This window comes from Orycteropus afer, unplaced genomic scaffold (genome assembly GCF_000298275.1).
Source record: "Orycteropus afer afer isolate SDZICR_OR568_19922 unplaced genomic scaffold, OryAfe1.0 scaffold00010, whole genome shotgun sequence".
Taxonomy (NCBI): domain Eukaryota; kingdom Metazoa; phylum Chordata; class Mammalia; order Tubulidentata; family Orycteropodidae; genus Orycteropus; species Orycteropus afer.
In genome coordinates this window covers 12,633,215-12,644,663 of record NW_006921597.1, presented here as the reverse complement: position 1 = coordinate 12,644,663, position 11,449 = coordinate 12,633,215, and the positions used below count along the sequence as shown (strand labels likewise).

At 45.5% G+C, this 11,449-nt stretch overlaps 1 protein-coding gene across 1 annotated transcript in view; it reads right to left on the bottom strand.

The window, feature by feature from the left end:
- Window positions 1-561: 561 nt before the first annotated feature.
- SYT6 (synaptotagmin 6) overlaps window positions 562-11,449 on the bottom strand; it is a 77,547-nt gene continuing 66,659 nt past the window's right edge. Inside the window, exons 5-7 of the mRNA XM_042782006.1 lie at window positions 7,943-8,114; window positions 6,548-6,698; window positions 562-633 (exon numbers count right to left, since the gene is read on the bottom strand). Of these exons, the coding sequence (XP_042637940.1) occupies window positions 562-633; window positions 6,548-6,698; window positions 7,943-8,114 (395 nt within the window). The remainder of the gene's footprint in view (window positions 634-6,547; window positions 6,699-7,942; window positions 8,115-11,449) is intronic.

Sequence of the window (11,449 nt, the reverse complement as noted above, 5' to 3'; positions counted from 1 at the left end):
ACACCTCAGAGTTCTGACTTTAATATGGCAGCAAGAGTCCACATCTTGGCTTCTGTCACACCAGCAAAGCACTTTAAAAGAGTCTTAATTAGCCTCATAAAGGCTCTTGGATTTGCACCATTTCTGCAGGACACTGAAAATGCAGCCATGGCTCCATCCCACTTCCTTCTTCTGGAGGGTTAGGGATCTCGGTGGAGACACAAAATTTCAGAAACTCGATCCACCTCCACAGAAAAGACTGCTATCTTACCTTGTGTTTTTATAGAACCGACTATTGAGCTCTCTGCCCTTTATTTTCCCCTCCTTTATTCTCTTCTTTTCTTGACAGATGATCCATACAAAGTGAAAACCACAAAGACATCACCTTGGGAGACAGAAAAGACTAAGACAGATCTGATGACACGACAAGTGTCTCGGCCATAACCTACACAGGAGCAGTTAAGACTCTGGAGTGAGAGGCTTGCTGCTGCTGCTACTGCACAACACTGTGTTTAGACTGTTGAACAAGTGCAAAAAGAACATTGCTGAGTCCCGTTTGTGCTGCTCGGCTGTGCCGCACGCTCATGGTGTCGGAGGTGGTTTCGGAGATGGGCACGAGCTCTCGCTGTCAAAGCTGGCAGCTCGGCCCTGCCACTGCAGGGAGAAAAAAAAGGCAGTTATTGATTGCTAAAAGAATTTCTATTGCAACTTTCAAAACTTATCTGGCCCATGCACTGAGTTCACCTCTCCCAGCTTCTTGTAAGCTTTCTCGTATTTTGCTGTCAGCCATGCGAAAATATCAGGAAAACAGCTTTAGAGTTTCCAGTTTAGAATACCTGATTTTTTTTTTTTTTTTTTTTAAAGACCTGGTGCAGAAATAATGAAAGCTTTTGTCACCATGTGCAGTGTGTGTGTAGGTGTGTATGTTAATGAGGTGCTATGACTGGACCATCTCTGAGTGCTTCTGCCATTTTTCACACTGAAAATCAGATTATGCTGGCAGTGAAAGAGGCAGTTTGCAGAGTGTGCCCTTTCTGCCAAGAGCCCATGATCATGAATTATTAGCAATTTGTCTGGGAGCTGTTAGTACAGCTGAAAACCTGATATTGCTTTAGCTTTGGACTCTCTTTTTCAGTCTTAATATTTCCAATGGGCCTTTGTACCTGACTTGTGAAGAGGGAGGAGATACAGGGAAGGTACCAAGTCCCCTTCCCCTCTCTGGGACCTCCAACTCCATTCTTCTCAGATCTCCTATCTCACAGATTGCCTCCTCTCACCTGACTCTAACCTCTCTGTGAAAGTGGGTGATGTAATGAGGTGTAATGGAGTGAAGGGGAGGCCTGAGGATGGAATGGGCCTCTGCCTTGAGAAACTCAACCCTTCTTTAAACTGAGCCAGTCATGGCTACAGCAATGTCTTCTGGGCAAGCATTTGACCCATTGAATACTCTTAAGCCATCCATCTGAGGTTGTATAACCTCCAGGTGAGCTTAATTAGTCTCACTGCTCATTCCATCCTTTTCATGGGCTGAGGAAACCAGTGCCCTCCTAGGTGCCTGCAGGACAAGGCACCAGGGAGGGAGAGGTGAGGTAGATAGCCAAGACAGCCTTCCTGAGCCTGAAGTGGGAGACTTTCTGCTTCTCCCATGGTTTAGGGGTCTTCATTGTGGGGTGGTAGTGCTAGGGAGAAGCTGCATCAATGTATTTGTGTATGGAAGAGGGGTGGGGGAGGGTGCATTTCCCCCTCAACACAGCCACCTTTAGACAGTGCCAAGTCACCTAAGAAATAGAACATTTGCCATTCAACATTGCCTGTGGAATAGATAGGAAACCCACAAAGCTTTGTGGAAATCCAGACAGACTTGATGCTCCAAGTTCTAAGGAAAGCTCCTGTTATTCTTCTATGGGCTCTTTAGTACTCCTTGTACAGGCTACTTGAAGATCTTTACAAATAACCAAGGACTGGACAATCAGGTATTGATGACCACCATTATGTGACCTGACTGAGCGCTGGCCAGTTGCTGTCAAGTCAACCACAATTCATTTTGACCCATGTATGTCAGAGTAGAACTGTTCTCCATAGGGTTTTCAATGACTGATTTTTAAGATGTAGATAACCAGGCCTTTCTTCTGAGGCCCCTCTGGGCAGACTCAAACCTTCAACCTTTCAGTAACTAGCTGAGCACATTAACCATTTGCCTACTCAAGAGACCCCTTATGCAACCTAGACCTGAGCAATCCTAGCATGCCAGAGCTGTAGGCAGACCCAGGAGATCATCCAGCCAAACTCTCTTGTTCTTACAGATGAGAAAAGAAAAAGAGAGAAGTCAAGACACAACTAGTTAGGGGAAGAGCCAGGATCTGAAACTAGGTCTCCTAACTTTCCATTCAGTACCCTTTCCACTCCACTCTGCTGTTACCTTAGCATGTGGCCACACTGGGGGAAGAGAGGAACACAAAATGTAATAAGAAACCTAACCTCTTTGGGTCCACACCAGGTACTTACTCCTAACTCCGGGTGGCAGTCTCTCTGCTTGCAGCATCCACGTGAATGAAATCACAACCGAGGGGTTCCCTGGTGAAATATTTTAGATCAATAAATGCCTGGTTGCTGAACCCATTGTGACTTCTGACTCAAGTGTTTCTTAACCAGAAGGTGACACAAGACGATTACTAACGCTTCCATTTAACAGATACTCATTTTAAAAGTTCTACTTTTTCTGTTACAACCTTAAATGTTGGTGCAAGATACATTGCAATTACTGGCTTATCCCCAGGGTAAGCATACCACTTTAACACGCTGATTGATAGGCCAGGTCAGAGATGAGAAAACGAAATGGCAACACAGGGTATCTTTTTCTTTTCTTTCTTTTTTTCTTTATATAACAGCCCAAAGAGTAGTCACGCAGAGCTTAATTGTTTATCTGGGACAAATGAAGAAGGAACACTGGCTCCCCTGCTAGTCCCTGCTTTATCCTATGAAGATAAACAAAAGGAGGATATGGGGTTCATGAACAATGAGAAAGTGAGTGAATCCAGGAGGACTGTAATCACAGAGGCTCTGAAAGAGCAGAGCACTCGTCCCCAGGAAGCAGGACGACTATTGTTGCAGGGTGACTGTGTTCTAGTAAGGTTTTTTGTTGTCCTGAAATGGGTCACATTCCAACAGAGATTTAAAATTTCTGGCAGATGATCTGAACTTGGCTTTCCTCAATAAAACACCTTGGAGAACTTAGCGGTCGACCTAGGCTCTGTGTGTAGCAATGCCAATGACATGTAGCACTGGTCAGGAGTCTGGGGCGGGGGGGGGGGCTGCAGCCCCTGAAAAGGCGGGGCACTGGCTATGGCATAATTAACTTTTACTCTTGGAAACAATCTGAGCATGGAAAAATGTCTTTTCAGTCCATTTGTCCCCCTCAGCCTTATTTCAAACCCCAAACAAGCAAGCAGGTAGGGTGCCCTCTGTTCTCATTAGTAAAAAAGAAATGATCACTGCACTTGAAACTCCTCTAAGAAACCAAAACCAGTTGCCATTCAGCCGATTCCAACTCGCAGCAACCCTCCGGGACAGAGTAGAATTGCCACATAGGTTTTCCAAGGCTGTAATCTTTATAGAAGCAGACTGCTACGTCTTTGCCTTGCTGGTGGGTTTGAACCGCTGACCTTTTGGTTAGCAGCCAAGCACTTTAACCACTGCACCACCAGGGTTCCTCCTCTAAGAAAGTGCAATGTAAATACAGAGAGCTTTACAGATAAGATGCCATTTATCTTCCCGGGGCTGTATTATACAAGTGAGAGAAACAAGTTCCAGCAGCAAGGCTTTTGCTCAGTGCCCGGTATGGGACCGAAAAGAAGGCAGATGTGGGCTCTAAGGAAGATGGATATATGTGCAAATACCATGCATCCCATAAATGCAAAGAGTACTGACTTAATATTGGCCTGGCGGGATTTAAATGCATTTTTGTAGATACTTGAACTGTGGGTGCTGAAAGTGTAGGCAAATATTTTATACAAATTTCAGATGGTGAAATCCTAAGTTGCCAAGGTGAATGTTGTTTTCAGCTTCTTGATACAGAGGAATGATCAGTGGAGCAGAAAATGGTAGGGTAGTGAGTGGAGGAGGGATGGTCGCAGGAGCTTAGTGTAAGAGGTCAAGAAAAAAGTAAGCCCAAAGGATATGAATCAATTTATTCTCTTTTCGTTTTCCATATACTGTTACTTTCTCATCAAATATTCATTTCCAAAGGCTTGATTCTACTTTATCTTTCTTTCTTTTGTAGTCTGGACTAGTGAGTTGGAGTTCTCAAAGAAACAGGACTTGAAATCAATTATCTGGCTTAATTAGGTTGTATTCATTATGAAGGAAAATGATTCTGAGGCCAAGTCTTAACGCTCCCAAGCTACCCAGTACTCCCACCCCCTGCTCAGGCCGTTGTCCGGTGGTTATTTTCAGTTTGCTGTGGACAAACCCACCCACTGCCATCGAATCAGTTCTGACTCAGCAAGCCTATGGAACAGAGTAGAACTGCCCCATAGGGTTTCCAAGGCTGTAAATCTTTCATGGAAGCAGACTGCCTCATCTTTCTCCCATGGAGCTGCTGGTGGGTTTGAACCTCCAACCTTTTGGTTAGCAGCCCAATGCTTTAAGTGCAACACCACCAGAGCTTCTTAGCTTGGCAACAGGGGTGGGATATTGCAGATTCAAGATTAGAAAGTCGGTTATAGTGCAAGATGCAGGCAGGCCTAGTTGTCATTTAGATCAGTGATTCATAGAAAAGCAGAAATGAGAGGAGCCTTAGAGATCATCTCACCTATTGGCTCATTTTGCCAATGAGGAAACTGAAGACTAGAGTGGACCAGAGTGCCCCATGGCCCACCAGTGATTCCACTAGGCCTCTTAGCTTCTATTGCATGCCTGTGTCCCTAAACCATCCTGAACAGTTCAGTATATTTTTCCTACTCTTAAATATCTCCAAAGGACTTAAAAAAAAAAAAAAAAAAAAGAGAGAGAGAGAGAGAGGAGTTGAGGGAGAGAGGTTGCATAGCACCCACCCTGGGTTGAATCTACACTGTGGTCAATAAGGGGTCAGATGTTGGCTCCAAGTCATCTATGTCTTGCCCAGTAGCTGCCTCCTATGTAAGTGGAGGGTGGTCCCTTGTACCTCACCACACTCTGCAGAGAGGGCCTTCTGGAAAAGAGACTTCGTGACATATGAGCAGTAGCTCCTTTGGAGAAGCTAGCTAGAGATCTGAGATTGGGCTTACACTTGAAAGCTCCACAGCTATGGCAAAATCAAGGCAACCCCAGGCAGAAACATGAGGCTCAGATTCAGAGAAACTTTGCATCTCTGCCTTACTCCTTGATGGGGGCCTCCAAGGTCGCAGTGTAGGAAGGCTTTGCAAAGCACATGCATACCTGAGAGGTAAATCAATTACCCTGGGTCTTCCTAGGCTTCTCTCTTTCCCACAGGATTCCACGCATCCAATCCCCTAAGCTCTCAGTGTCACTGCTGGAAACAGGTGGAAATGAGCTTGTCCACCTGAGGAGGAAGAAACTGCAGATCCTCTGAGTTTCCCACTCACACTTTTTCTGCATCACAGAGTGTGGGGAGGAGAAGACTCTGTTTTAAAGCTGAGGGGTGATGTGTGGAAAGGATGATGCTTTATTACTATTAGATTTTCCAGTTTTATACAGCTATCTAGACTTCCTAGGCTTGAAGACTATTAAGATGAGCAAATAATCTCCCAGATTTCTATGATGTAGACTGGGAAGGATGAGATTGGTGAAAATGGGGTTTAAGGCTTTGCCTGGCCATTCCCATTCTGACCATCTGAGAGAAAGCAGGCCTAGGGAACATCAAAATGATATGTCACAGGATGTAGAAAGTAATAGGGTTTGATGGAAGGCAGGGAAGACTGCAAATACCACTTGAAGGGACTTTTATTTTAGCATTTGAGAGGGAAGTGACTGGCTCAAGGTCATACAACAAGTCAAGTGGGGCTGGGATTGGAACCCAAGTCTCAGGACTCCCAAGTCAGTCCTCTTTTCATTACGTCTCTGTTAGATCTGGTCCCTTGACAAAAGAGTAGTCACCAAAAAGTGTGGCGCTATGAGACCATCCTATCTTTCCCCTAATGGTGATCTCCATCCAAGCTGACTGGCCTGAGCCTCAAAAAACTTACAGCTCAATAGGGACAGAATTTCTTGCCAAGTTCTGATCTCACCCCCGTGGGGTTTTCTCTTACAAGAGGAACTTAGCCCAGGGGTTTTGTGAAAGCATTCCAGGCCTGGCACAGTGGAGCTGCTGGGAAGGATTCCTCAAAGTTCTTATTTTCCATTAAGAACTCAGTTTGCTTTCAATAATGCCCAACACCAGGGGCTGTTTGCCAGGCAGCTCCTCACCTTCTTCCTCCATTTCCTTTCTGCAGGTCACACATTGAGTGAGACACATGTGCTCACATGCTCCCTCTCTGTGAAAGGCCGAGGGTCTCACAGAAGCTGATTGCCATTCTCCAGCCAATGCGGCCATGCAGCAAACATGCCAAGGGCCAAGCGCGACCTCACCCACCTCTTTGAAGGATTTCTTTACCTCCACCAAGGAGTGCCAATGTGCAATGGGCTTCCGTGGGTATGCCAACATCTCATTCCAGTGGTCTCTGCCCAGGCCTTCAGCATTGATCCCCACACGACAGACTCCTATGATCTCATTGTGGCCCACGCTGAGGGAGAAACAAAGAGCCTGGCGTTGGTGACCAGACATGTTCTCAGAAAGGGGGTCCTAAGGTCTGGGACTCTGCCCAGCAGGTCTAACACAGGACTCTGAGCTCTGAAAAATGCTCAGCAGAGCCTTGGGGTGCCAGCAGTAATGGAGCTTTGCCCAGCCTCCTTGAGTGGACTTTGGACACAGACAGATGAGCAAAAGGTTTGGAATCTCTGGAAATGGTGGGCAGATGGCCTGACTTTGGGGACGGGAGTGTTTAAGTCTCCTCCCTTATTTGACTTAACCAGTACATCACAGCCTTGCTTGAAACATTGCATTTGGAAAGAATCACACTGTTTTGAGCACCATTGCTCCATCCCCCAGCAGCTGGGATCTGATTTATTGCTCAGTAAGGACATCAATCACCACTTAAATATGTTCACCCAGCACCTACTATTCCCATGAATTTGTGCTAAAAACCCTGAATTAAGGCTTTACTGCAAGGAGGGGTCGCTATGAGTCGGGGCCGACTCCACGGCACATAACAACAACAACAGCATGGTTTCTTTCATCTTCACCTAAAGTGGCAACTGGAGAGAAGTTGTGGGGGCTGATGTAGTTGGAAAACATTCTTGACTGGCCTCGATGGAAGAGCAGGATTTAAATATGTGGAAGAGAGGAAGTATACCTGAAGAAGAGAAATCAAGTTGGGTGGGTATGCTGGGTCCAGATTATAGAAGACGGACTTAAGAGTCCAGAGGAACTACCTGAACAACAGGAGCCATTGTCAGTTCTTGAGAAGGTCAGGGCAAGGAAGAATGTGGTCTTTTAGGAAGACATACCTTTAGTATGTGGCTGAATTGAGGCAGGGAGTTCCTGGAGAGAGGGGTCAGCTAGCATGGCCATCTCAGAGTGAGAATAGCAGCAAAAGCAGAAATGGAGAGGCTAGAGAGACATTTTAAAGGACAGATGATAGGACTCAGTGTCAGATGGAAGAATGGGAATAGTTGGAGGTGAATCCATGGAGACTGGTAGGTGGAGCTGCCCCTGATGAGAACAGGTCAGCTAGGAAGGGAAGCTTTAGCTCTCCAATTAGGGGGCATCCATGCTCTCCTTACACTCTTCAGTGTTTCTTGTGGAGCCAAACTGGAGGCCAATGTGCACCTGAGCCCTGAACCACAAAGTCCAAGGTCAAGGAGCCCTGTGTTGTATGGACTGGGAGTGAAGGATGGGGAATCCTGCCTCTCTGGGACCTGTACCTACCGGTCATAATCCATAACTGAGATGAGCAGACTGACTTGATCCATGTTCTCAGGGGGAATGTCAAAGATGATGGCCTCATTGTAGACAGGATTGAGAGTATTCTTCTTTATAGTCGTTTTCTTCTTCTTTAGCCTCCGCCCGTCACAAAGCAGGGACACTTTGACATATGGATCTGTGCCAGTGGGGGTGGTGGAAAGAGAAGGGAGTGTGTTAAACAGATGTTCTTGAACATCATTTGCAACAGAGGGAATGAAACCCTAGACCTACTGTTGCTCGTCAGATGGTATCAGTGGATTGTTAAAATAATTAAACCACCTTGTATTTATGTAGCACACCTGTCCCTGAGGACACTCAGTGCTTAACAAACACAGAGTCTTTAGCTACCTCAGTATTCTTGGGAGAGTGCTTAATGGGCTTTCATTAATGGGGAAGCTGGCCCCAAATCACACAGGACACCTGCCCATGGGCATACAGAGCTAGCCCTAAATCTTGTCTCCCCCATAGCCTGCTGGCTCCAAAGGGTGGTGAAGCTGAACAGAGGCATTCTGTTTCTTTCACCTACTTGGAGCCCTTTTCTCTGGGGGTTTTATCAGTGTTATTAACCAAAGGGTAAGGGAGGGGTGGTAAACATAGAACTCAATGATTCCCTAAGAGCAGCAATATCTCAGAGTAAAATGGATAGCAACATCATGACGCTGTTCTTGTTCTCCCCATCTGACCACATGATTTTGGGTCCCATCATCCCAGAAAGTTTACTTCCATTTGGCATCAACAAGGGGAGTAATGGCCCTACTCACTGCTTCCCTGGAAATCATTTCCTGCTTCTTTCTGGGCAGTGAAGGAGGAAGGAGCTGAGGCCAGGGGGAGTGAGGCGGATCTCGTGAGATTCAGGGCATCTGGTTGACATTTCATTTCTCAGTGGGATCTTGGATGCTCTCCATCCGGAAAGACACTCTAAATAGGAGATGTCTTTTTACCAAACTCCCCTGTGCCTCCTACCCTTGTCTCCCTTAGTTTTCTAGATGGCTATTTCATGGGTATCTTTCTACCCTGAAATTTTCTACTCATCCAAGTGAAGTGACACCTATTGTACCTCATAGTGCAGGTGTCTGGGTCACCATCATAATTGTTATTTATGCTGTGTAGCTGAAGAAATGGGAGGGCAGTTCAAAGGTAATAACAGCTTTTGAGACTGATGTTCTGAGACACCTTTTTACCCAGAAGCCTGGGCTCACATGAAACTATTGAGAGGTGCAGGCCAAAACAGTCACTCCCCCAGCTCTGCCATTCAAGGCCTAGCCTGCTATGGTTTTATTTCCTGGGCATCCAAGCACCCTCACACTCCCTGAGCATCATTCATGTGGGAGATTAGGGGCAAATCTATGATGGAAACTAAAGAAACTGTGTTACCTGATCAGAAACTCTAAGCTTAAAGGCATTTCTGTAGACACCCAAATGAGCCGCCAACTAACCAGTGTGACAGCAGCAGCTGTGTCTTAACCATGAGGACACCTGGGTTTATGGGGAACTGAGGAGACCATGAGGTATTTAATTAACCTGCTGTCTCTGACTTAACATTTGAAAGGGCTCTCTGAGGGGAGGGATGAAAAGATGATTTTTTTTTTTTTAACAAAAAGGATGATTTTTTAATAAAAAGATTTTTGAGAGCCAGGTGAGATAGGTTTTCACAGCCCATGTATATGTCCCCAGGGCACTGGTCAAGTCCAAGCAGACAGGTGGGAAGTGCTATCCCCCAAAACTGACTTCACATAAAACCAAACCAAACCCACTGCCATTGAGTCAGTTCTGACTCATAGCGACCCCCACTGGTTTTCAAGGTAGTAAATCTTTATGGTAGCTGGTGGGTTTGAACCGCAGTCAAATGTCTTAGGCAATATGCCACCACAGCTCTTTTGACTTCACATGGAAACTTATAAAATCCTTAAGGGCGTGAATTGCTTTGCAAAGGGTCTTCAGGCTTAAATGAAGACTTAAGATGCTCAAGTGTTATCTTATTCCCTGCCATGCCTGCTTCCATGCACTCTCACATCAGAGCAAATTTCCACGTCACCAGGTTTGGAAAATTATAGGCACAACTGTCTGGTCCCCTTCCTTCCCAGACTCCATCCACTCCTCCAAGAGATATCCAATTTCTAAAACTCAGTGGATATGCTTCCCTTGCAGGAACCAAAGATCTCACCTTCACCCAAACAGCTAAGCAGATAGATGACTATTCCCTAGGGTTCCCTAGGGCAGCAGTTTGTGGCATATAGTAGAATGGTGGCCCAGATGACCTCTGAGGTCCTTCCCTAACAGCCTATGATGTAACTGAAGAAGGGGAGACAAAGACCAGCAGTGTAATTCAGCCTCAAGAAAGCTATCAAAATTCAGCATCTAGTATATATCAGGCACTGTGCTGAGATAGACATACATCATGTCATTTAAACTATACCAACTCCATAAACAATTCATTATCATCATCCTCAATTTATAGACAGGGAAAGTGAGATGTAGAGAGACCAAGAAACTTGCCTAAGATCTGAACCCAGGTCTCTTTGACTCCAAAGCTCATATTTTTTTAACCACTAAACTCAAGGCAAGGAGCTCTGGCAATGTAGTGCTTAAGGTATTTGGTGGCTAACCAGAAGGTCAGCAGTTCCAACCCACCAGCTGCTCTGTGGAAGAAAGATGAGGCCCTCTGCTTTCGTAAAAATATAAAGCTTTGGAAACCTGATAGGGACTGCTAAGAGTCGGAATTGACTCAATGGCAGTGAGTTTGGTTTTTGGTTTGAGACTCAAGGAAGTACACACTAGATATAGGAGAGATGGATGGTTTCCTCACTCACCGCCCCTCTGTAGCATCCTGATCCTTATTGTTTATTATTATTGTTATGGTGCAGTGATAGGCTTAGAAAATTGATTCAGGGCTAGTTTAGGTCAGGGAGAATATGAAGGTCCTTGTTTTTAGGGGTCAACAGCATATAAATCAAGGGCAGGCAATGAATAAGCTCCATTTGTCTCTAAGTCCCTGGGTGGTACAAATGGTTTGTGCTCAATTGCTGATTTAAAGGTTGGCAGTTCAAACCAACCTGGCAGTGCCACAGAAGAAAGTCCTGGTGATCTGATACTGTAAAGATTACAGCCAAGAAAACTCTATGGAGCAGTTTTGCTCTGTACACATAGGTTCACCATAAATCAGAATCAATTCGATGGCAACAGGTTCAATTTTAGTTTATTCGCTCTCTAGTTTAGTCCAACACCAAACCAGTGTGGGCTAAAGGTAACCTCAAACTCATTCTCAAAATAGGAGATCCACTTAGAGAGGCCTATGGCATGTACCCTGCCCCCCACAACTGCATCACTCTCTCTGACCAAGTTCTTCATGCTACAAAGTCATCCTTCATTCATTCTTTATCCAATACTTGTTTAGGAGCTCTGGTAGCATAGTGCCTAAGGCACTTGACTGCTAACCAGAAGGCTGGCAGTTCAAATCCACCAGCCACTCCT